Below are 25,000 nucleotides of genomic sequence, written 5' to 3'. Positions count from 1 at the left end.
ACAGCATTGTATGGTGGTTGCAAAGCTCTGAATTAAGTCATTCTCTGCTTTAGTTTTGATTAGAATGATACAATTAGAACCTGTTATTCTACCAACTAATTACTTGTAGAATGTGACATCTGAAGAATACTACAAGATTACAAATTTAGGAATGAACTGAGAATGTACTCTGTTGATGTTATTCGCCTATCTTTAGTCAAATCATCGTCATGGAAATGGATTAATACCAGGCCAGTTTCTGTCCTCATCAAAATCTTTCTCACAAGAATGAGTAATACGAATTTTAACGCTTTGTGTATTGATAAAATTTTAATAGCTTGCTTTGATCTTCATGCTGGTCTATCACTGGATTGGCTAACCAGCATCCATCTTCCTGAATCACCATCGATTTGTGTTCCTTTCTGGGAAATTCTCTCTCTCCTTTTTTTTTTTTTTTGGCTTTTGCCAAACCATTTCTGGGGGCCTTTTGACGTTTCATTTCTTACAAGCACAGCTAAATGGAAGATTAAAGCAGATTCTTCGCTCAAATCTCAAATACTCAATTCTCTCACTTAAAAAAAAAAAAAAAAAAAAAAAAAAAAAAAAAGATTGTATGTTTGTGTATGTCCTCAAATAAAGTATAGCATTTGGGAGAAGTTGAAAAGGTGAGAAAGTGATGTTCTGTATATTTATTTTGGTCTGTGAAAACCCTTCGGAGGGTTAAACCTTGACCAGGCTGTATGTGTGAATACCTGTTGCACAAGAACTAACAAATTAGCAGCAAGAAACCAAGTCTGACAGGCACGCCAAGGCAGGCTGAAGCATCTCCACAATAAGCAGTGATGAAGGTGCATCCAACCTCTTATAAATTGTGCTCTAAAAACTTCAGTTTCATGGAAACCAAACTGACCCACGATATAAATACATAGCAAGTAATTCTGCAGGTTTTGTGTGAATTTGCATGTGAATTAACCCAATTTATGGCCATAAAGGCAGACTTTGTCAGTGCACGGGGAGTGCACAGAAGTCACAACCAAATTGTACGGGCAGAGAAGAGCTGCCCACCGTTGAAAATTCGTTACATTTCTGTGCCATTTGATATTAATAAATGCTTTGCTTCCAATGGCAATGACAACTTGGAAGATCTGTGTGGTGCTAAATAGGAATAGAGATATTAGATCTTCTATCTTCCTTTTGTGTTTGCTGTTTCTTCCAGGTGCAGATCTCACAGTGTCTGTTCACTGATTGTTTCTTTTAAATACAAAAAACCCCAAACCGACTCTTTTTATCACCAGGCTGCTTATTAGATTTGATATTGGGAAAAGCCCTTCATTTACTCTGAACAAATAGTTCTGTTTTCCACCACTTGCTGTAATGTTTAAAGTAAATAAGTTCTTGTCTGTCCAGCGCTGCTGAATTCATTCAGTTGCCAGAACAAAGCCATTGTATAGAGGGCCACAACAGCCCTTTTCTCTGCTTCCTTTAGACAAATCTTCCCCATTCCTGCACTGTGCTTGCTAGCTTTGTGGGCAGCTCTATAATGTGCAAATGCTAAAAAGTGTGCATGCTTATTTCACAGAAGAAATGAAGGAAGATTATGACACTATGGGGCCTGAAGCCGCAATTCAGACCACTGGAAACAATGGTACAGGTAAGATGCCACGTTACATGAACATCCCTTCTGTTCTAAATTGTTGAAAATTAGCTGTGCATGAAGAGAAGTAGTGTCAAAACAATTTTTCTTGGTTGCACTTTAACAGTTGGGAAACATTTACATAATTCTCCTACTTTTAGCTTATTTTCTGCAGTTTGATAGTAGTGATAGTCCTTGCTCCCTCTCCCATGCCCTGCAACGTTTCAGCCCCTAACATGTTTTAACTGCATCCGTGTAAGCTAATAGTTATCGGCATCATGAGGAGATGTTTTCCCAGCGAGGGTGAGCATAGGACAGTTTAAAGGAGCTGGACCAGGATATAGGAAGCTTTTAATGAGAGAGACTGTACAAAGAGCTTGGTAATGAGGATGGGGTGCTCTCGTCCTGGCAACCCCAGATTCGCATGGCGTGCAGAGTAAGCTACTTCAGAGACGGAAAGCATCTTTTCAGAGAGATACACATAAACCACTTACATAGATATACAGACACACACACTTTAAATGCATATTTATGAGATTATTATGTTTCTGGCTAATCTTTTTTTTTTTTTCCTTTTTTTTTCTTTTTCTTTTTCTTTTTTTTCCCCACATCTCTTTCTTTCCCCTCTTCTTAGAAATCAATACATTTTGTGGAACAAGAAAGGGGACAGAGCTATTTAGCAGGCATCATCTCCGAGCCATCTCTTTTTTCCTGTAGCTGAGCAAAACAGCAAAAGGTTTCTGTTACTATTTTTTAATCCAAATGAATTCAGGGGTTTACCATGTTCTTTGCAAAGGCCACAAGGCCCTCCTCTATCCTCAGCACAGCCGAATTCCATACATCACCCAGCCTTTCCTTCGCATTTTTTCTGAGTTGCAGTTTGAGATGATGCAGATAGGCCTGGTTGCCTGGTTGACAAGGTTCAAAGTAGATTGTTTTCTAATATAAGTAAATTTCTATGCATTCCACAATGAGATTTATTTCATAGGTAATGCCCTCTAGAAACATTACTGTAAAAGGTGGTACCTAAGCATTGCAAAGGTTTTATTACTCACACTTTCCTAATGTTGGTAACACCCACATAAAACCCCAATGCTCTTATTAAGTAACACAAAACATTTACTTTATAATTCTTGTGGGGGAAAATAATAGGAAAGTAAAACCATGCCACCATTTTTTTTTTTTTTTTTTTCATCCATTGTATTTATTGTGCAGGAAAGAAGAGTGGCACCCAGGCACAGTTTACTGATACATACATACTTAACGATGTTGCCATACAGAGCTGAATACACACGTGGAAAGATTTCTATGCCAAGAGATGTTAATAAAGTGACAGATTGTACTCAGCAGTTGAAGAAACAGGACTTTAAAAGATGTCTGATTCAAAAATAAGACTTGATGCTTATCTGAATTAACCATTACCAGATCCTTTGAGGTCCCCTATCAGGCTGTGTGACTTCCTTTGCACATATTTTCCTTACCATAACAGGCCTTGACTCTTTCTTATTTGTGATGTGGTCTGCTCAAAGGGGAAAACGTTGTGTCCTCTTTGCCCCTTCCCTCCCAGAATGTGATGGCCTCTTCTGTTTGTTTGACCTTGGCCTCACAGCATCCTGCTGGGGCCAGAGCCGGGTAGTGCAGCTCCACATAGGGTCAGGTCATCCTTCCAGGTCTGCTTCCCCTTGCCCACCCTGGTGCACCTGGTTTTTCCAAGAGCGTTCTAGGTGCTCTGCAAAAGTTCCTTCCATCTGAAGCAGACCTACCCCAAATATGCAGAAGTCCTAGTCTCCTTTTTAATCAAACTATTTGCAGCAATGTGTGGCTTGCTCAAATTACCCTACAGAGTTGCCTGATGCTCTTGCTGGTGCTCCATTTGCATCTTTTGTCACTGAGGCATTCAGAGCCACCTCTCTCAGGTAGTGACTGGTGTCTGGGTACCTTGGGTTGAACATATTTCTATAATGCTGACAGTCTCTGTAGTCTCTTACGAGCAGTGCCAGATTATTTAGTCATATGACATCATCTGATAAACAAAGTGTCTTTGCCAGCATTTTCACTTTGAGTGAGAGATGCCAGGTGACTGTTAGGAGTTGCAGCATCCTTCTTGCAAAGTATGCAATGTGGCAAAACTCCTGAGGCTTTCTGCTGAGGTGCCCCAACCATCTTTTGAGGAGGAAATTGGTCATCCTTCATGACTAGCCTGGGGAATGGTCAAAGTTTTCTTCTTCAGTCATACTACAGGCTTTGGGCCTGTCTTTTTTGTCTGGGCGCAATTTTTTCCTGCAGGAAGGAGGGGGATTTAAAGCGGATATTTAATAAAGCAGCTGAGGAGAGGCAGAGACTGGATCCAACTAAATAAGTTCAACAGGTAACTCCTGGCCACTGGCGTCCAGGATTTCCCAGTGCCCATAAAAGCCATTGGGGGCTTCCTTCAGATGAACATTGGCTCTTTTGGGTCAAAGTGGTCCCTCTTGTTTAATGCAACTTTCTCCTCCCTCCTGATGCTGGAACATGTTAACTCATAATGTTCCACCACCTGGGCTGAGAGCAGAAATAGGAAATAAACTTTCAGCCTCATTCATATACCTCCAACTACAAAGTTGCTGTAGGTACACGCAATAACTGTGGTCTACTTTTAGTATCAAATTCGTTGCACAATGTCATTAGCAGAGAAAGAAACTAAAAGGAAAGTCTCCATTATTAAATTATTCTGCTTTTGTCAAGATGGCCACTTCTTAATGGTACTTAAAGAAACCTTGCTATCTATACATTAATCAGCTGCATTTTTAGAATGAGCTGCAGAAGCTTTATAGTGAAAAAGTGACCATTACAGTTCAAATGCTTAGTGTTTGGTCATTCTAGATTAATTTGTAAATATTTGGGGGTATTTTTGAAATGATAACTTGGCTAAATGATGTTTGGTCTAGGTTATTTTTAATTAGTGATCTGGAAGTTGATGATCCATGGTGTCCATTCCAACCGAAGCCATTCTATAAATTTATTTGACTTACTTTACTGTACCTGTTATGGTTATTACAACTGTGATGCTTTAAGGAAATAGATTGACATACTCTCTGTAAGCAGAGAAATTCCCAGCTTCGATTGCTAACAAGCTTCAAATAAAGATATCTTAATATAATTTAAAGAAGGAAAAAACAAAAAACAAAAAACAAAAAACCCTTGGTTGGGAGGAAACAGAAGTAAAACTTGGCAGGTTGGAGGACAGGCCGTTTTCAGACTGTAATCTGTGTGTACCAATGGGGGCCTCTCACTTCCTGGCTAATGAAGGCTGTGGTTTTATTAGCTTTGTTTGCGATTAAGGGCAGCTATCACCATCTCACAGGATGAGTTCCCACACAAAATAACTGGTCTCCAAAGCTCCTCGAACCTCTCGCTCACTTTATCTTGAAAGGTTCTAAATACCTCCAAAGATAGCTTTCCTTAATGTGTTTTATTTTTATGTGACATGGCCACATCAGCCTTTGGAACTGAAAACATCTCTGTTCTCCAGGCTCCAATAATTAATTAAGAAAAGACTTATTGGGTGAGGTCACCCAGTGCAGATCTCGCTGAAATTCTTGACTCGCAGGAGGGGATGTGCAACGTGTTTGCAGTGTCAGTCCATGAGAAATCTGGGAACATGACTTTATGCATGGAAAACAAATTAGGGCAGGGGGAAGCAAGCCTTTCCCCTAGAATTTTAGAAAGAGACCTAATGGTTATCAGATGAGTAACACTGGGTGAGCTTCCAGTAACATCTGAACTGATAGCAGCGTAGCTAGTGAGACACCAGACACACATTCACCTTTTGCTATTTACACTAATCTGCAGTGTTGCAGCATTGGTTGTATTGTTTCAGTTAAGGATCTGTCAGCTTTTCTGCTAAATCCCCTTGTTTTGGGGGAGGTTATAATGTAGACATAAACATTTGCTTTAGCTCCTGCGTTGCATGCACAGACATGGGAGCTAAATAATCCAGAGAATTAGGAAACCTAGGCCAGTAATATTGCAGCATCCTCTAGGGAGACTAGGAGACTGGGAAGGAAGATCTTTGAGGCTGACTGTGGGGCTGAAGCTCCCAGTACTAAGTCAGGCCTTGAATTCCTTCCCTATAAACCTAGTTGCAAGCTCCAAAAACGTGCAGACTACCTAGAAGAAGCTATGGGGCGTTTGTCCATCCTTTCTTCTTTCTGCTTCCGTATATCTTCTCTGGAGGAAAACTCTCTTTCTCTGTTTCACAGGTAGCATTTGCCTGAATTGGGCAAGAAATAAGCTTCTTTTTTTAGGACCAAGTGCTGAGCCAAGAGAAGAAACAAAGATGAGGTAGCACTGGGCTAGGTGGTGTTACAACAGTTGCAGAATTTAGGCATAGCATAGGGATTTATAAGAAGTGGGGTTTCTGACATAAAGAGCAATATCTCAACTTTTTTCTTTCTTTCTTTCTTTCTTTTTTTTTTCTCCCTGACAAAAAAAAAGCCAAAAACATAATCTGACACTCCTGTCCTGAGGTGCACTTCAGCAACCACCATTTTGTTCCATTTCTCTCTCAGCAACAAAATGGAGGCAAGGTAGATCTGGCCTTCCGTACTCACACTTCCCTTCTCTAGAAGTTGATTATTTTAGGGGAGAAAAAAAAAAAGGAGATATCATTTCTTATGCTAATCACAAATGATAACAAATAAGAGCTACAGAAGGACTAGGGGAGGAGAACTGGTTGTTGTACCGGTACCCTATAAAATTCTGATAGGAACAGAAGTTTTCTTCCACAAGTGGGGTCCCATGAACTAAGCCATTTGGTTGCTGTCACTAAAATGCTGCAGAGCGTTTGAGAAGCTGCTCTGCCCATATGACAAATAGGGCATATTTTTCTCAGCCGGAGGATTTGATCTTATCGGCTAAAGGGATGAGGTTTGCATAGCTGAATATCTACTGTTATCAATGACAGCAAGATCAGCTCTGCAAATCGGGCTCTTTCAGATTTCCACTTGTGCCACAGTCAGGGCCGCATCTTGGTATGACTGCAAGAATCACCTTGCATTTTTGTAGGATGCTGAGGCAAAGCATTACCTGTTTCTCCATGCTAAGGGTTCCATTTGCAGTGGCAACAAATCAGTAACTTTCGAGGGCCCAATTCTGCTTTCCTTTTGATATAACCCTTTTGATTTCCATGAATTTACTCCATATTGGTCCCTGGCATAAGTGAGGGCAGAATCAAGCTATTTAATATTTTACTTCTGCATGTACTATAGAATAGTTCATAGCTTTGTCTCATTTTCTTATTTCACCTAAGCATAAATACTTAAAAAATGTACTCAGTCATGCCATTCTTCTCCTTTACAGTCAGTTGAAAACAGGTATCTGAAATTCCCTGCTGCCAACCGTCTTCCAGAACTTGTTAATAAAAGAAATCAAAGGGAAGAAAAAGATCAGTTCTTTTATTTTCTGTTGTAATCATACCAGTATGTGCCTGTAGTGTTCCAGAGTTTTTAAGTTCTTTCCTGTATTCAGTATTCATACATGGACAAGAACAGCGTATTTTTGGAAACAGGATGTTTTGTGGTTGGGAATATATTATGTTTCATGGACATTGCACGGACAATAAAAAATTGGGTTTACTATTATGAAAAACTCTTGTACAGATTGTAAGAGTGGTTTTAGGCTCAGTATACCAATTCTGGTCTAAAACATATGGTTCCATTTGTGAAAATCTATGAAGCAGCATGTTTTTTAAAACAACCTACTGTCCCACTGTTAATTACCCAGAGATTAATATTCCAAGGAAAAAAAAAAAAAAAAAAAAACAAAAAAAACACAAGGAAGAATGCTGAGAGTTTTCACCATCACTGTTCTCTTTGCTTGCCCACCTTGATGTGCAGAGGCAGAACCTCGTGTGGAGAATGCTTGTGGTCTTTGCCACCTGTAAATATTGTCTCTGCAGCAGGAACTGTCATGAAGCTGAGTTTGCCAGGGTTGGGAGGATTTGAGGGCAGCTGAGCTCAGCCCTGTTAATTGTGAATCCCCAGGAGCCTCCCAGAAATTGCCCAGATGAAGTGCTACCTGCATTGCTGAGACCTCATAAACTTCTTGTGCTGCCCTTAGAGCCTGTGTGGCTGTTAATTTAACCACCCGGCCTTACTTCCATCCCAGCCGGTGGAAAGCCGGTATTAATTTTATTGGGAGCTGGGGCACAACTGATGGGAGCAAGGATCCAGCCTTGCGACTCCAACTCTGGCTGTGCTCAGGCAGGATGCACTCACAACCCCTTCTTTTCCCCTTCTTCTCATTTTAGTTAAGAATGCAAATTGCACGTCGGACTTTGAGGAATATTTTGCCAAAAGGAAACTGGAGGAAGGAGATGGGCATGCAGTCAGCATAGCAGAGTACCTGCAGCGCAGCGACACAGCCATTATTTACCCCGAAGCCCCTGAGGAACTGTCTCGCCTTGGCACTCCAGAGGCCAATGGGCAAGAAGAAAACGGTGAGGCTGTAATTCATTTTTAGCCAGTATCCTGACCTCTTGCAGCTGTTGCAATTATAAATGCACTACATGCCTGGGTGTTTACCTTAAAAATTGAAGAACAGCTGCAGCGGCATGGAATTTCATGAGCAAAGATTGGGGCTGTAATTTTAGTGTATTGTGATGTTTTAGTCAGCAAATTCGTATTATTTTGTGGATGAACTGAAGAGCTTGATTTAAAGCTCACTTTCAAGGGAAGGACCGTTGCCACTCTGGTTGTGAGTTTGGGAAGTATTGAGTTTTAACACAAAATAATACGGGGTTGATGGCCCGTAGCTCTGTGATTCTTTGCTTAATAATGGGGAAAGAGTCCCTAAGAAGGATTTGCTCAATGGCAAAGCAGATCTGGGCCGTAATTGAGGAGCGGGACCTGTCCCCACTTCCTCGCAGGGTCTGTCCCCATTTGCACATGGGCTCTGTCCCCAAGGCACTGCAGGCCTTGCGGTTGGTGGCTGTTTGGAAGCACCATCCCTGTTGGGCAGCAGATTGCAGCGATTCCTCTCATACCAGCCTGGGCAGTAAGCCCATTAGCTGCCATTGCCTCGCTGACCTTTTGGCCTGCCTCTCTCCCCCCCGTCCTGGGGCACAGACCTGCCACCTGGAACTCCAGATGCCTTCGCCCAACTGCTGACCTGCCCCTACTGCGACCGGGGCTACAAGCGCCTGACGTCCCTCAAGGAGCACATCAAGTACCGCCACGAGAAGAATGAGGAGAACTTCTCATGCCCTCTCTGTAGCTACACGTTTGCCTACCGCACCCAGCTTGAGCGGCATATGGTGACACACAAGCCAGGGACAGATCAGGTGGGGGGCTGGCTTTAAGTGATTTCTTTCTGTAATAACCCCTTAGAGAAACGATATTGCTTTGATTGGCAATCATTATTAATTTTTCATGGCATTTTGAAGATGCAGATCTTTTAATGGTAATAGCTTTAATTGAGGTCTAAATGATTTTTTGATGGTCTCTTCTAATATGATTTAATAGTCTTATGTTCACGATCGAATGAGTGTGTTAATTTCTAATTTAGAAATTTTATTTGCACTTTAACTTGACTTTAGTTTCGTTTTTATGTTCCTCAAAAAGTGAATGAAACGGTAGCATTTTAATTATACATTATTAAACATCTCAGCAATTTTAATTCCATTTTTCACCTAGTTTTACTTTGCAGTTTTGCAAATAGGAGCTTAAAGGCGTACTAAAAGATCCACCGATATTTTTTCATTACTTTTTGAGTTGCCTTTTCAATCACGCAAAATTATTTGCATGTGATATAATCGTTTGTTAAATATAATCGCGCATTTTTAGAATAACTCTTCCTCCCATACACGGAGGCTATCATTTGTGATGATTGTGCCAGTAACACACGCACGCGCTATCTATCGCTGGTGGATCCCAGCAGCATATCTGCAATAAATCAAAGCAGTTTGCCCTCAATGTGATGCATGTAATATTATATCAGGGCTGCATTTAAGGAAATGCTGTATGTCTCAAACAGGTGACTGAGCTTCCTCAGTGCTCCTAACCAGACTGTCAATAGATCTGTGCCACAAAACTCTCTGTGCCACAAGGAAAACTGCTCCCAGCCTCACAAGAGAGTTACTTCGCAGAGAGGTGTTGTGGAGGGCTGTAATGGAAACTCAAATGGCATGTTTAAAACTTAAATAAATAGATGTGTGTGCATTAAGTCAAATTATAAAGGCTTTATTCCGTATTTGTTTTCTTTAAGAGCTGCAAATCATGATCAGCTGTATTTCTCTTGGTAGGTTTTTCTCAGAATAAGGTAAATTCGGTTATGCAAACACACATCTTCTAATCACCCAATTTTGTAATTAGCATTTTTAAAAGAACTATATCTTTTTCTTGGTCTTAAATCAATATAAAAGATTCTGGAGTGGTTTCTCATATTCTTACCTTTCCATGGCTTTTCTGGTAGACGAACACATTTTCACGTTTTTTTTCTAACCTAATCTACTGCAAGTTGTGTTTTTTTTTTTTTTCCTCCCCTCTTTTTGCTTTGTATCATTCAAAACACCAAGGGGAAAGAAAAAAGCCTCAACATTTATCCGACGTAACCGCCTGAAATTTCACATGCGAGAGCGTGCTTGTGCTGGCGCATTATGAATGGTAGCTTTGGTGTTGAAAAGTCCCCTCATTTGCTCATGGCATTTACAATTAGTAAATTAAAATGATTGTATCATATTAACAGTGGCACAACTAAAGTTTATAGTAGTCCTCGGAGGGCGATGGGGGGAGACAAAACAGCTGTTGCTGTTTGTTTATGCAACTCAGCAACATATGAGCGCGGGTCCCTCAATGGCGCGCGGCGGGCTGGGCTCTGCTTGATCTTTGAAGGTTGCTGCTGTTTGAACAAACCTCCCTGTGTCCCATGTAACACCATCTGTCTCGCCAGGAATGTGGGAAGAGGCAGCACACCCTCGCAGTTGTCATACCGTTTCGGCGCTGCCTTTTTTTTTTAATTCTCCCCCCCCCCCCCCCCTCCCTTTTCCCCCTCCTTCTCTTGCAATAGGCTTTTGTGTCGTCGCTGCCTGCAAAAGGCTGACCTCCTACCTTGAGCATCCAGAGCGGATGGCTGCGTTATTATTACTATTATTATTATTTTTCCCCTGCAAATTCAAAGTCAACGGGCTTTTTCTTGCTTGGTGCAAAAAGCTCAGCTGCCTTTGGTTATATCTTTATGACGCTCTTAACTTCCCACCTGCCCTCACCCCTCCAAACAGTGGGGGACAGCATGGCACGGAAGGTAGCAGGCGTCTGTGATTTAAAAAATATTTCCAGCAGCAGCTCATGCCGAAGACAGTCTCTTCTGCTTGATAATGAATTAAATCTTACACAAAATGCCACTAAAGGCAGTGTTTCTGTCTTCTCTACGCACGCAGTAAACAGAATTTTTAAACAAGCAGAGCCCCACATGTTCAGGATCTGCTAGGAATATTAAGAACCACAAATCTTCTTATAAAACAGTTTCTCTCATTGTAAGATACCTTAAAGCAACACATTTCTGATGAGAGACTTAGGAAATAATTCTAAAACAAATATCGAATGCTCATGTGAAAGTACGTTCTCATTTGTTTCAGTTTACTGCCAACATTTTGATTTTTATTGCAGCACTGATGAGACAAATAAATGTACACGCAGACCTTTTGGTCTGCTTGGTAAATTCAGAGCCACATTAATTTTGTTTTTGTTTTTAAGTTAGAAATTCATGGTTTCTCTTGCATAAAATTCACATCGGTGTCTTTTTTTTTTTTTTTCTCCCAGCACCAAATGCTGACCCAAGGAGCAGGCAATCGCAAGTTCAAATGCACTGAGTGTGGCAAGGCCTTCAAATATAAACACCATCTGAAGGAACACCTGCGAATTCACAGTGGTAAGTAGCGGAGGTGCTGGTGTGCTCATTTGCATTTTGTTTAATTAGCTGAGTTTTAAAGACTGCTTAAAATTTACACAGTTCTGCTTCTGGCTTCTTGGAGCTACCAAGGTATTTCATAAATGATATCTGAGCTATCCTCATTTATCATGCTGTTAATGCCAGGGTCCTGCTGAAAGATTTGGAAATAGTAAAGCTTCTTGTAAATAATATTACATTGCTTGTTTGGCACTTTGAGTTCAGAACCATTCACTCATTTCTATTCAGTCAGATCCTGAGGAGTCCGTTGTATTTTTCTTAACAAAAAGTTCCCAGCAGTCAGAGACAACTCTTATTCTCAGATAAGCAGTAAGTGCAAAATACCTTATGTTGAATGAATTGTGCATTTTGGTTCTTCTGCTTGACGGATCTGAAATGCAACCAGGCTCTGCCGAGGCACCAACCCTCCCCACCTCTGCAGATGTGATTATAACATCAGGACTCAGTTTCTCATAATGTGCTCAATTTCAGTGCAACTCAATTCCTTTTTGAAAGAAAAAAAAAAAAAAAGAAAAGAAAGACAAAACAAATCAAATTTGAACGGTCTGGATTTGATTTGACTGTGTTAACCACAGGGCACTTACCTGTGACTGCAACTGTCTGTCTGGAGCCAAGCTCACACCTTGGCACCTACTGCCAGGCTGGAGTCTGTGGTTCCAAACTGACCTCAAGACCTGTGAAGAAGAGGGGAAAGCAGTGGTGGTATATGGCTGTATGCAGAGAACAGATATTTTCCTCACTGTAAATCAGTGGATATACAGATGTTCGGCTTGGTATCAAATGCAATCACTTGCAATTATAGCAGCAACAATGATAATTAACATTTGGTTTTAATTATCATTTTAGGTGAAAAACCATATGAGTGTCCAAACTGCAAGAAACGTTTCTCGCATTCTGGCTCCTACAGTTCGCACATCAGCAGCAAGAAGTGTATCGGTTTAATCTCTGTAAATGGCAGAATGAGAAACAATATCAAGACGGGTTCTTCTCCTAACTCTGTATCTTCCTCTCCTACTAATTCAGCCATTACACAGCTGAGAAACAAGCTGGAGAATGGCAAACCACTTAGTATGTCTGAACAAACAGGCCTACTGAAAATTAAAACAGAACCACTAGATTTCAATGAATATAAGGTTCTTATGGCCTCACATGGGTTTAGTGCAACTAGTCCTTTTATGAATGGTGGACTTGGAGCAACCAGCCCCTTAGGAGTTCACACTTCTGCTCAAAGTCCGATGCAGCACTTAGGTGTAGGGATGGAAGCACCATTACTTGGCTTTCCTGCAGTAGGCAGTAATTTAAGTGAGGTGCAGAAGGTCCTACAGATTGTGGACAACACAGTTTCCAGGCAGAAAATGGACTGCAAGGCTGAAGAGATCTCCAAGTTGAAGGTTTATCATATGAAGGATTCATGCCCTCAAGCAGAGGAACAAGGAGTTACCTCCCCCAATATTCCCCCCGTGGGTCTTCCAGTAGTAAGTCATAATGGTGCCACTAAAAGTATTATTGACTATACGTTAGAGAAAGTCAATGAAGCCAAAGCTTGCCTCCAGAGCTTAACCACAGACTCAAGGAGACAGCTCAATAACATTAAAAAAGAGAAGCTGCGAACCCTAATAGACCTGGTAACTGAAGATAAGATGATAGAGAACCATAATGTATCCACTCCATTTTCATGCCAGTTCTGTAAGGAAAGCTTTCCTGGTCCCATTCCGTTGCATCAGCATGAGCGTTACCTGTGTAAAATGAACGAAGAGATCAAGGCAGTCCTTCAGCCTCATGAGAACATGGTTCCCAACAAACCTGGAGTGTTTGATAAGCAAACCCTCTTGCTGTCATCAGTACTTTCTGAGAAAGGAATGACTAGCCCCATCAACCCATACAAGGACCACATGTCTGTACTTAAAGCATATTATGCTATGAATATGGAACCCAATTCTGATGAACTACTGAAAATTTCCATTGCTGTTGGCCTTCCTCAGGAATTCGTGAAGGAATGGTTTGAACAAAGAAAAGTCTACCAGTACTCAAGTTCCAGGTCACCATCACTGGAAAGGACCAGTGCCAAGGTGGCGCTGGCTGCCACCAACAACACTCCCACTAAAGACTCTTTGTCAGCCAGATCTCCAATAAAGCCTGTGGACTCTATAACTTCACCATCTATAGCTGAACTCCATAACAGTGTTACTAATTGTGATACTCCTCTCAGGCTAACAAAACCTCCTCATTTTACCAATATGAAACCAGTTGATAAATTGGACCACTCTAGGAGCAATACTCCTTCTCCTTTAAATCTTTCTTCCACATCTTCTAAAAACTCCCATAGTAGTTCTTACACTCCAAACAGTTTCTCTTCTGAGGAGCTTCAGGCTGAGCCTTTGGACTTGTCTTTACCAAAACAAATGAAGGAACCCAAAAGTATTATAGCCACAAAGAACAAAACGAAATCTAATAGTGTAAATTTAGAACACAACAGTGTTTCTTCATCATCTGAAAACTCAGATGAGCCTCTGAACTTGACTTTTATCAAGAAGGAGTTTTCTAATTCAAATAATCTGGATAAAAGCACTAACCCAGTATTTGGTATGAACCCATTCAGTGCCAAACCTTTATACACAACACTTCCACCGCAGAGCGCATTTCCCCCAGCCACTTTTATGCCACCAGTCCAGACCAGTATTCCTGGGCTGCGACCATACCCAGGACTAGATCAGATGAGCTTCCTACCACATATGGCCTACACTTACCCAACTGGAGCAGCTACTTTTGCTGATATGCAGCAAAGGAGAAAGTACCAGCGGAAACAAGGATTTCAGGTAAACTCTTGTGAACAATATGTTTTGAAAGGCTAAAATTTAGTCCTTTGTGATGTGTGCTCCTGCAGAAGGAAAAAAAGCCCAAAGTTACATTGAGTATTTCCAAGAAAATTAGCACAACTGATTTTAGTCTAAACTTGTGAAAATGCAGCAGAGTGGGAAAATAAATTGAAACTACCAAACTTCCACTTGGTTTCAGAAGCAGTACCAATACCTTTGAATAGATATAATGCTTTAATTTGCTAAAAGGTTACAGTTATTCCTTGTTTGAACCATATCTAAGTGATAATATCCATGAAAAATCCCATCCCACAGAAAAAAAAAAACAAATAACTTTTGATGAAATGCTCTCTGCAGGACTTCCCTCATAGTGAGCATAAGTGAATTTCAGCCATGGGGAAAAGGAGCTGCAAGAGACCCTTTGGGATCTCCCCCATATCTGGACACAGAGCTGTAGCCCTCTGAGCAGAGGTCCATTAGCATTCTTACAAATTTAGCTCACTGAAAGTTTGGAAGTTTCTAACTCGACGTTTTTTGGGGGATTACTTGCCTGCTGTGCACCAGAAAGGCTTTGTCTTCTCTTGAATCTCTTGGTGAATTAGACATATTGATGTGTTTCCTCACCAGAGCCCCTTTCTTCAGTCCACCCACTGCTGTTTCCAGACTACAGTCCTTTAATTCCTTCTAGTCATCTGGAAAAGCTTCAGCAAAAACAAACAAAAAAACCCCACAGATTAACTGAAATTATTTGGAGAGGTAGCAAGTAGGAGCCTTAATGATGGAATCATTAAGGTTAGAAAAGACCCTTAGGATCACCCCGTCCAACCTCAATCCATCCCACCATGCCCACTGACCATGTCCCTCACTGCCACATCTCCACAAGAACACCTCCAGGGATGGTGACTCCACCACCTCCCTGGGCAGCCTGTGCCACTGCATCACTGTTCTTTCAGAGAAGAAATGTTTCCTAATATCCAATCTGAACTTCCCCTGGTGCAACTGAGGGCCTCTCCCTCTCATCCTATGTCTGTCTTCTGGGAGCAGAGGCAGATACCCACCTCACTACAGCCTCCTTCCAGGACATTGGAGAGAGTAATGAGGTCTCCTCTGAGCCTCCTTTTCTCCAGACTGAACAATCCCTGCTCTCTCAGGTGATCCCCATAAAACTTGTTCTCCAGACCCTTCCCAGCACCATTGCCCTTCTCCAGACACTCTCCAGGGCCTCGATGTCTTTCACGTAGTGAGGGGCCCGAAACTGAACACAGAACTTGAGGTTTGTCCTCGCCAGCGCCAAGCACAGAGGGACGATCACCTCCTCCTGATACAAGCCATGATGCCGATGGCCTTCTTGGCCACTTGAGCAAGCAAAATCTTTCTCTGGACATGTACTGTGGGGCAGAACTTCTTGTCTGAGTAAAGCCTTTAATTCTTTTCTCGAGTGATCCTTACGTGAGTAGTAAAGGATTTTGCTGCTTGCATGCCTATACCAAAGAGCTGCTCTACAGAAAATCACCTATTTTTCAACTTTTATTTTCTGAGTGCATTCAGATATAATGTACAGAATTTAGTTAAATGAAATTAACTGATTATAGATTAATAATTTTCTTTTACGTATGTGCATGTTCCCCTATGTCCTATTACGGTCTATTAGTAATTTTACTGACTAGTAAATGTTTTATAGTTTCAAATGTGAAAATCAGGTATGGTTTTACATTACAGGCTGTAATCCCTCTTTGCACAATAGGAGCATAAATAGCACTGCACCTCCATAACAGCTGTTCCACTATTCCAATTTACAGTACATCTGCCCTCTTTGTAAATGTATTTAAGCCTATTTAATCTTCTCTAATATTAATTAGTGCAAACCTAGTCTAAGAAAACTGAACTGTGTGATAGCAAATGGAAATGTATGTTATCATGCAAGTTTGCACTCTCTTTGGATCAAGACAAAATAAATATCAAGAAATTTAATAATTTACTGATCCACTTTCATTATTGCTTAATGCTGAAGGCTGTTTTAACATAGATAGAACATTGATAAAAAGTGTTATTAATATTCCCTATTTCAAATTACAAAATTAAATATAAAAATATAGCTTGAGGCCTTTAGTCGGGAGACATACATTTAAATGGATTGCATAATAAAAACATTTGTACCTAAATATAAAATTCAATTAGACCCTTTCTACAGATGCAGAATATCTCCAAGTTTCAGTGTTTTGAAAGGAATGATCACTCAGCTGTTGCTTACACTTACCCCTGGGTGTAGCACAATAACTTTTGTTGTCCATGAAGAGCCTCCCCTTTGCGTTTTCCACTCTCTGAAAATATTTAGTACCTATATGACAAACATTCTTTGCTTGTGTAAATCCTATCGTTAAGAAAGTTTTGGGAGCTGATTCAAGACAGAGGTGTTTGAGGCTCCTTATTACCTCTATAGTTGCCATCAGCTAGAGTTCCATTACCACAATGGGTTCCTGAGCTCAGACAGACCATAAGCAGCCCCAGGCATTATTTTAGCTTTTGCTGAGTGGCTGTGGACATGGGTGTCACTGATGGTTGTCCTCTCACAGGGAGACTTGCTTGATGGAACCCCAGACTACATGTCCGGCCTCGACGACATGACAGACTCCGACTCCTGTCTGTCCCGAAAGAAGATCAAGAAGACGGAAAGTGGCATGTATGCGTGTGACTTATGTGACAAGACATTCCAGAAGAGCAGTTCCCTGCTGCGACACAAATATGAGCACACAGGTATGTGTGGCTGCGCCGCGTGTTAACGCTCTTCTCTGCATTCGATATGTTCAATGTATGGCTTGGCATAAGCTGAGGTTTTCAGCAGGCAAGGTATGATGTCTTTTTCTTAGTTCGACATTTATTTCTTTTTAGCATGATGAGCGACTGTTGAATTACATGAGTGTGTCCTGGTATCTGCAGACTTTGGGGTGAATCAGGCTAGCTGTGGATGCAGTGGCCATCATGGCTCTCAGCGTCTTGCAGGGTGAGGTCTCACGCTGCCACACACACAAAAAAAAGCAGGCCCTAGTGCTCAGAAAGAAGCACAGCTTGGTTAACACAAGTCTGGCAGGGGAAGGAATAGTGACATCAAATTCCTTGTTTCTTAGACGCTATCAGACTCTGTGCTATTTAATCCAGTAGAAAAACTCCCACTGATGTTAGCAGTGTGAGGGCTCACGTTGGCCCAGCTATCTGACAGCAAGCAGGTCGCAGAGGCTCTCACCGTGACTTTGCATGCCAGCAGAGGAGGCAGGTTGCATTTCGCTTTTTCACTTCTCACTTAATGCTTGGGGAAGGTTTCCGTCCTTCCCAAGCGGGAACTGAATTTGTCTAGTTAAAGAAAGCTTGCCAAGGCTCACTGAGGATTGTCAGCTTAGGAAATATTTTGGGTTGAGAAAGACCTGCCATCACACCTATGCTGGCTGTGGTCCTCCTTGCAGACAGCGCTCCCTTCCTCAGCATGTTTCTGTGGGGGGAGAGCAGGTCTGGAGCTCCCCAAATAATAGAGATATCAAGTTATGTTGGACAAAGGGAATGTGAGTTATCACGTGAGTTATTGTGCAGCAGGACATAAACCAAACTCCGAGTTAGAAAGAGCTTACTCAGGAGGAAACTTTCCTTAACTTTGAAAGCTGAGTCCCACTTCAGGAAATGAAGCAAGTCACATCATCCTTCAATCTCACTATGTGATGGTAAAAACCTTATACCTCTCTATTAATACATCTTCCAGGCTGTGCATAGCCATTTGGCATTTCACATATGAAAAATTCACAGTTCAAAAGTGGGCTGTGCCTTTAAAAAATTCTTTGCTTTGTTATTTTTCCTTCTCATACTTTTCTTCCAAATTTTAGGCTAATCCCATACAGGAAAATAAAAAAAAAAAGGAAGTTAAAATACATGTGAGATTAGGAAAGAAAATTAAAAGCAACGTTTTGGACTACATCAGCTAGTTCGTTGGTGGAATGTGCTTCCCACCACATTATTCAGATCAAATTGTTTATTCAGTAGAAGAAGCTTTGAAGGCTTTACGTTCCTGCACCTTTCCTCTCCTGAATGATTTTATTACAGCCATCTGCAAGCATTATGGTGTACTACACTACTACCGTAAAGCTCTTATGTTAAAACTGGCCTTCATATATGTTGGGATCTGGGCATATGGCACAATCCCATAAAGTTGGTAGTCCATAAGGTCGACAGACATATGGTTGAAAGGCTGAAAATTTGACAAGCTGAAATGTGTGCAATCACCTTGATTTGCAAAATAGACTGCATTTGTAAAAGCAAAAATATGTTCTGGTCCTTAACAACCACAGGAACCTACTGTCTTGAAAAACATCCCACAGCTCTGATTTGGGGACTCTTCTCCCTCTTCTTTCTGTCCCTTTCGGCTTCTTGACTGAACGTCTGTCAGTTTGATGGGGCTCAGCCTTATGATCCAGAACATGTATATGGTGTCACATTTAATGTGCTAGAACTATAGCACATTATCAAGCTCTGGGGTGGCATATAGAGACAGGAAGGATGGTCTTGTGGCAAAAGCACAGGCTGAGAGATCTGAGTTGTCGTCTGCCTTGCCACAGACTTCCTCTGCGAATTTCAGCAAATTGCTTCGTTTTTCTCTCACCTTTGTCTATCTTTGAAGCAGAGGGAAATGATACCAGCCTACCTCTCTGGGGTGTTGTAATTCTTCGTTCACGCGGGCTGAAATCCTCCAATGGAACTCGCTGTGTAAAGTGTGAAGTATTATTAAGGATGCATTTGCCTTTCTGGAGGCTCCACACATCATCCTAGCGTTAGGTAGAGGTGGTTGGGAGTCTGAAGACCTTGGCTGGGCTAGCCTCCATAACTCATTCACAGCCTTCAGGAAGCACACGGTACTGGGACTTTTGCTAATGATTTAGCATGAATCTTAAGTGGATTTCAAATTAATTTGATCATTTTGGAAAAAGCTTGTGAGCTCTTTCATAATGTGCAAAGCTGCAGTCCGCGTTCACTGGAAGGAACCACACTGAAAGTGATATCATCTTCTGAGTTTGGGGTCATTGTGAGAGGAGGCTCAGATTTTTCAGTCAACTTTTTGGAGCTTAAAAAGGTGACAAAGCTTTTCTTCCGAATGCGTTCTGTTTTCTGACCAGCTGATCACGATCCATTGTTACTTCATTAAAACCATATTTTAGGAGAAATTGGAGCCCTTCCTGTCTTTCCTGGAGAAGCGCAAGCAGCGGGTTGTTTATCATGATGTCCTTTTTCCTATGTTAAGAATCTATCTATCTATACATATATATATACTGCAACCCATGCTGGTGTTAGAGGAGTGGAGGCACGCAATCCTGCCATGCAGCCCCTCAAGATTTACCTCAGATAAATTCTTTAGGGTGAAAAGAAACGTTGACTTGCAAAACTAAATGAGCTGCCTAAATTATGTGCTAACTGACTATTGTAAAGGACAAAATTGGGAATATTGTAGGTGCTGTGGTGGAGCTGAGTTTCCCTGCCAGGGCAAGAAGAAGGGTAAGGATTTGGCAGTGCTTCATCAGCCCAAGAGCTTCTAATAGGACCATGTGGCCACAGATCAAGGAGCTCTCCATGATCACCTCTGTATGCTGTGCCTGCCACAGCTTGAGCACAGTGGAAAATGGGGTCCAAATTTTGCAATCCATAATTTGTAATTTATGCAGTATTAGCAGTGTTCTGTAATAGCTTCTAACTTCATGTGGAGAAGGAAAATTTATTGAGTCACTGCAACGAGTGAATTGCATCGGTTCTGGTTGATTTGAATTTTAGTGTAGAGGCCAGTGCTTGCTGCGGGACCAAACTCTGCCAAGTTAATTTTGGGATGCCATGTAATTTAAAGAGAAGTTATGTGTCCATTTTAGAGTTTGAGATTCACAAGATCCTATTTCGTTAGAACCAGATGATGCACTGCTGTAATTAGGGTGTAGGCCATGGTAGGCAGCACAGGAAATCGGTGCTCAAATTATTTTCCTGTGGAGCCTCATGAACCCATCCTAACTTTGGTCATGCTGAAATCAGTTGAGCAGATACTGCTTCATTTGCATGTGTGTAATCTCAGATTTCTGCAAGCTGCTTAGCACAAAGTTCAAGACACTTTGCTGCTGCAGTGGGTAAGCGAGCAGGAGAGCAAACAGCGTGCAGCACCTCCATGTGCAGAAATATCCTGGCTTTTGGAGAGCATGCCAGTCTGCTCCGTGTGGGGAAAGCTGACTCAGGAGCAAGGCAAAGGTTAGCATTTGTTCTGCATCCTCACACCCGTGTCTCTGTACCCCAGCAAAGGCTTTATCGGCACTTCACAAGGGAACTTGCAGCCTCCCTGCTCCACAACAAAACCTGGAAATGGTTTTTCAGAATCCTACCTAGAAATTTAAAATCCTTTCATTGTTGTTCTATATTACATCATATTCTATTTTATTACTTGTGTGGGCTGTTGAGGGCCTCATAGCTGTGCGAATGCTTTCATCCTTTCCTTTTCCACTGTATATTTTATTAAGACCTCTTTTTTATTTTTGTAGCTTTCATGCTGATGCAAGCACTAGTTTTATTTCCAGATTGATTCTGTAAACTAAATATTGTTCTTGAGCCTGGTAGCAAATCAGCTCTCTCTGGCTAGTATTTTGAATTCCCAGCTCAGGAGTTTTCTTTGTTTAGAGCTTAATTCATAAAAAATTTACATGCTATTTAAAGGTTATTTTTTCTTGCTTTACTCTGATACAAGTTTAGATTTTCCTATTTTACACTCAAATAAAGAAGAAAAAAAAAAGGGATATATTCAGAGCTTGTGAAATTTCTTCTGTAGACAAAGTCTCCTATTCAAAATAGAACAGGTGCAGCTTGAGCAATTATATATAAATTGCCTTTATCTTGCACCTTTGACCACTTCGCTGTGCTCTGGACGCTAATCCAGCTCCACTGGGACTACATCTAACATCCAAACCCCCAAGCAGCTTCAAAGAACCGCCTTTAAAAAATAAAAACAAGCTGTCACAAAAATGTTTCCTTCTTCCCTCCAAAGAGTGAGATTTCGATGGGCCCCCTCCCATAGCAAAAATACCCATTTGCTTTAGGCAAAGGATTGGTGATATTTAGTCTGGGACTGGTGACAGTTTATGATCTGATGCTTTATGACTTTTATACCACTGCAATTGGGAAACATGTAGCCTTTCAGTCACATACTTTTAGCTCAGTAAGGTTGAAAGCTACTTACTGTTAGAGATTATTTATATATTTATTTGCTTTACTTTAAGAGATATGTAATTTTAGAGACTTTGAGAAGCAATTGGTTGTAATTTCCCCTCTGTAACCTGAGCACGGGCCTCCATGGGAATCTCTTTTTGCAGATGGGAAAATGCAAAAAAATCCAAACATTTCCTTTAGGTATTAGAGGCGGATTTATCACCTAGTTTCACTGCAAAATGTGGTGTGTTGCATCAGACATCCACCTGATGACACAGAAGTGTTTCATGAGCCCTCCTGCAAACTGCCTTGGGTAACACTCTCCTTAGCTCCATCCCTTATGGAAGACATAGGTCACCTCAGATGGGACTGAGCAAAACTTTTAGGGAGGGATGATCAAATCTGCTTCTTTTTGACCCAACTCTATTCCACTGTTGTTTTGATGCTGAATAATGGCACTCTTATTGGGTGCAGCAGAGACTGCCTACAATGTCCCCATCCACATGCAATGGGATGCTTCTCCCTGTCTGCCTACAACCTAGACCTCTCTCCATCCCTAGCGTAAACCACCTTACTGCAGCTTTATTTTATGACCTACTAATGCATTGTAGGGATTAGGTACTTCTAAGTGGCTGAAACACTGTGTTTTGCACATGGGAAAAAAATTCTTCTGCAAATGTTCAGAAACGTGATACGTTTAAAAACATATTTCAATTAGTGTTGTAACAGCTGCATGCTGTGCACTGCTAAGGTATGTTGTGTGGTGTCTGAACAAAGAACTTTGCTCAAGCTGTCATGTTCCTTCAAATCAATACTAGACAGTTCTTAATACAGATGTGGTAGACTAAATAGTTCTAATATAGCCTTTTTAGGGACAATATTAGTTAATCTGAAAACGTGAGGTATTTTAATCTTCTGTCTTCTGAATTAATTTGTAAAATATAGATGATTACCTGTGCCAGGGAAGTCCTAGGTAGCACCATCAGGAGGGCAGTCCTTGGTGAACATCATAGAATCATGTGTTAAGAGTGAGGAAAGCAGGCAAGGAAAGAGGTTTGAGCATGTGGCCTCACTGGGTGGTGGCTGAGAAGCAGGCTTCCATTTGAGGAAAGTGCTGGTTGGAAGGAAGGGTGAAGATGGAGAAATGTGGGCTGAGAAGGGTGCGTGGTGATACTAACAGGAAATCTGAAGTAATGGAGAAGGAGCGACATTGAGGAGAAGTGGAAGAGCTCCCACTGCAACCGGGGCTTTCTCCTGGCAGCACTGGTCTTCAGGGAGTGCTTAGATCAAGGCCGCTTTGGGATTTTAAGCTAATTTGAGTAACTGACTTGATGGTGCTAAAATCTCCTAAGCCCAGGCTGGGATTTCCCCGTTGGAACAAAGGTGGTACTCAGAGTAACAGGACAGCTGCTCCTGGCCCTTGGTCCGGTGCAAAGCCAAAGCCATGTATAGCTCAAGGTCCAGACCTGTCTTGTGACCAACAGGTAACACTGGCAGAAGTGCATGTTAGGAAACAGATCACAAAAGCAATACTTCAGTAACTCAATATAGAGAGCATGAACTTTTAATTTTGCTGGAAAGGAGGATGGGGAGGGGGGGAACTAAAACCCAAGAAAATCTGCATGTATGCAAATACAGGAAAGTCTCATACAAAGAAATGTAGTTTAAGTCCCAATTTCCAGGCATCCACCACTTTCCCCGTCACTTAGGTTTTTCTATCTGTGGTTTCTCCTGCCAGATCTCCCCTTCATTTCAGAACATACAATTTTTGGCTTCCTTGAGCATCCGTTAATCACACCTTATTAAATGTGAACTTTCACAGTGGGACCCGAGGGTAGCTGTGACTAGATCGGGCACAAATTAACATATTCCCTGCTATTCATTCTTCACAACTTTGCCATGGAAGTAAGATTATTTTATGCCCGATTGTTTCTGCTCTCAAGTCCCAGTAGTGAATGCAAGCACATCCAACTCATAAAGGGGTTATCCTGGAAGTCAAGATCCTTCAGTATTCTGGAAACTCGTTTCTACTTCCTGCTGGATTTCCTTCTCGGCCAGTAACGGCCTGCTGTCTGCCCAGCCCTCAGCTCTTGGCTGGAAGCCTCTTGCTGACTGCCCACCCTACTTCGCCGTCACCCCTCCTCTTGCATGGCTGGAAATGCGTTCCTCTGGCCAAGCATCCAGTCACAGTTCCTGTCTTGCTCTCTCTCCCTGCTCTGGCTTCTTATGAGAATTAAGAAAATACCACACTTGTACGTCTGACAGGATGGGAGGGCTCTTGTGTGAAGTTTATTCCTGTTCTGGTCACATGCCACATTAGCTAAGTATGATAAATATTCCAGAGGAGTCAGGCCACTTCACTAGTAACTTTCTAGCGATTGGCTCTAACAAGACACGCAACGCAAGGCTCTGCATCTCAGAACTGAATACTGCATTTTTATATATGTAAAAGTAGCACAAAATATAAAGAAATGACCAATTGGTGTTGTGTCTTGTTTGCATAGCTGCACCGCCCTGGAGCGCACAGTTGAGTGACACTGAGATTATAAATTGACATTTTGAAAATAAAAAAATCTGGCTGAAAGTACTGATGTTTGACTTTATTTTTTGCCTTCTGCAATCTAAGTTTGGTGGTTGGTCTTCACTAATTCCAATCTTTGCACCATATGTTATGTCTGGATATCTCACGGTTGCATCATGCTTTGCTAGGTTTTGTCGTGTGGCATCATGCTGACAAGTATTTTTTGTCAGCTCTATTTTGGAATTAAGCTTTCAGTATGGCAGTTCTGGAAGGTGTTGAAGGCATTCCTGTGCTATTTGTGGCCTGGGATCAACCAGATGTGTTTAGGCTTGGCACTGGTTTTGAGTTTCAAACATTGGTTTGAAACTGCCTGAAATGCCAAAGGAAATACTGTTTTCTACAGCTTAACACTACTTTAGCACTCCATGAGTGGCTGACAACATTTTATTTAGAAACCCTTCTGCTCCTGTGGCAGATGTATATATTTGTATTGCTCACGAGGGGAGAGATGTCTTTCAGTCCTTGAGGTGGATGGAGGGGCTTTCTTCCTCCACATACAGGTGTGAGGAGCAGAGGCTGCGGTGCTCCCATGTCCAAATGGGTTGGTGTGACTTCAACCTTGTTCCTTCCTGACTGAATCAGGGAGTCCAAGCTGGACTCGTTGCTGTTGCTAGATGCATTGTGTGCATTGAAGATAGACCCCAAGGCCACCAGCCTTGGGGTTTTCCCCTTGGTGGAAGGCACTTGGCTTTTTGCAGCATCCGTGGCCATGCTCAGAGGTGGGATGGGGGCTTCCTGCCATTCATAAGAATGTTCCCAAATAAAGCTTTAAAAAACAAAGGTCTGCTCTACACGTTCATCTCTTTAGCAAGGCGGGAAGAAATACAGCGCGTGTAT

General features: G+C 41.7%; 1 protein-coding gene across 1 annotated transcript in view; it reads left to right on the top strand.

The window, feature by feature from the left end:
• Positions 1-25,000, top strand: part of ZEB2 (zinc finger E-box binding homeobox 2) — a 105,392-nt gene that overhangs the window by 78,021 nt on the left and 2,371 nt on the right. Inside the window, exons 3-8 of the mRNA XM_085227748.1 lie at positions 1,559-1,630; positions 7,902-8,090; positions 8,719-8,933; positions 11,410-11,518; positions 12,404-14,373; positions 16,947-17,127. Of these exons, the coding sequence (XP_085083874.1) occupies positions 1,559-1,630; positions 7,902-8,090; positions 8,719-8,933; positions 11,410-11,518; positions 12,404-14,373; positions 16,947-17,127 (2,736 nt within the window). The remainder of the gene's footprint in view (positions 1-1,558; positions 1,631-7,901; positions 8,091-8,718; positions 8,934-11,409; positions 11,519-12,403; positions 14,374-16,946; positions 17,128-25,000) is intronic.

The sequence above is a fragment of the Meleagris gallopavo genome, chromosome 7 (genome assembly GCF_905368555.1).
Source record: "Meleagris gallopavo chromosome 7, MGAL_WU_HG_1.1, whole genome shotgun sequence".
NCBI lineage: Eukaryota > Metazoa > Chordata > Aves > Galliformes > Phasianidae > Meleagris > Meleagris gallopavo.
The sequence above is the reverse complement of the archived record's forward strand: the minus strand, read 5'-3'. Positions and strand labels throughout refer to the sequence as shown.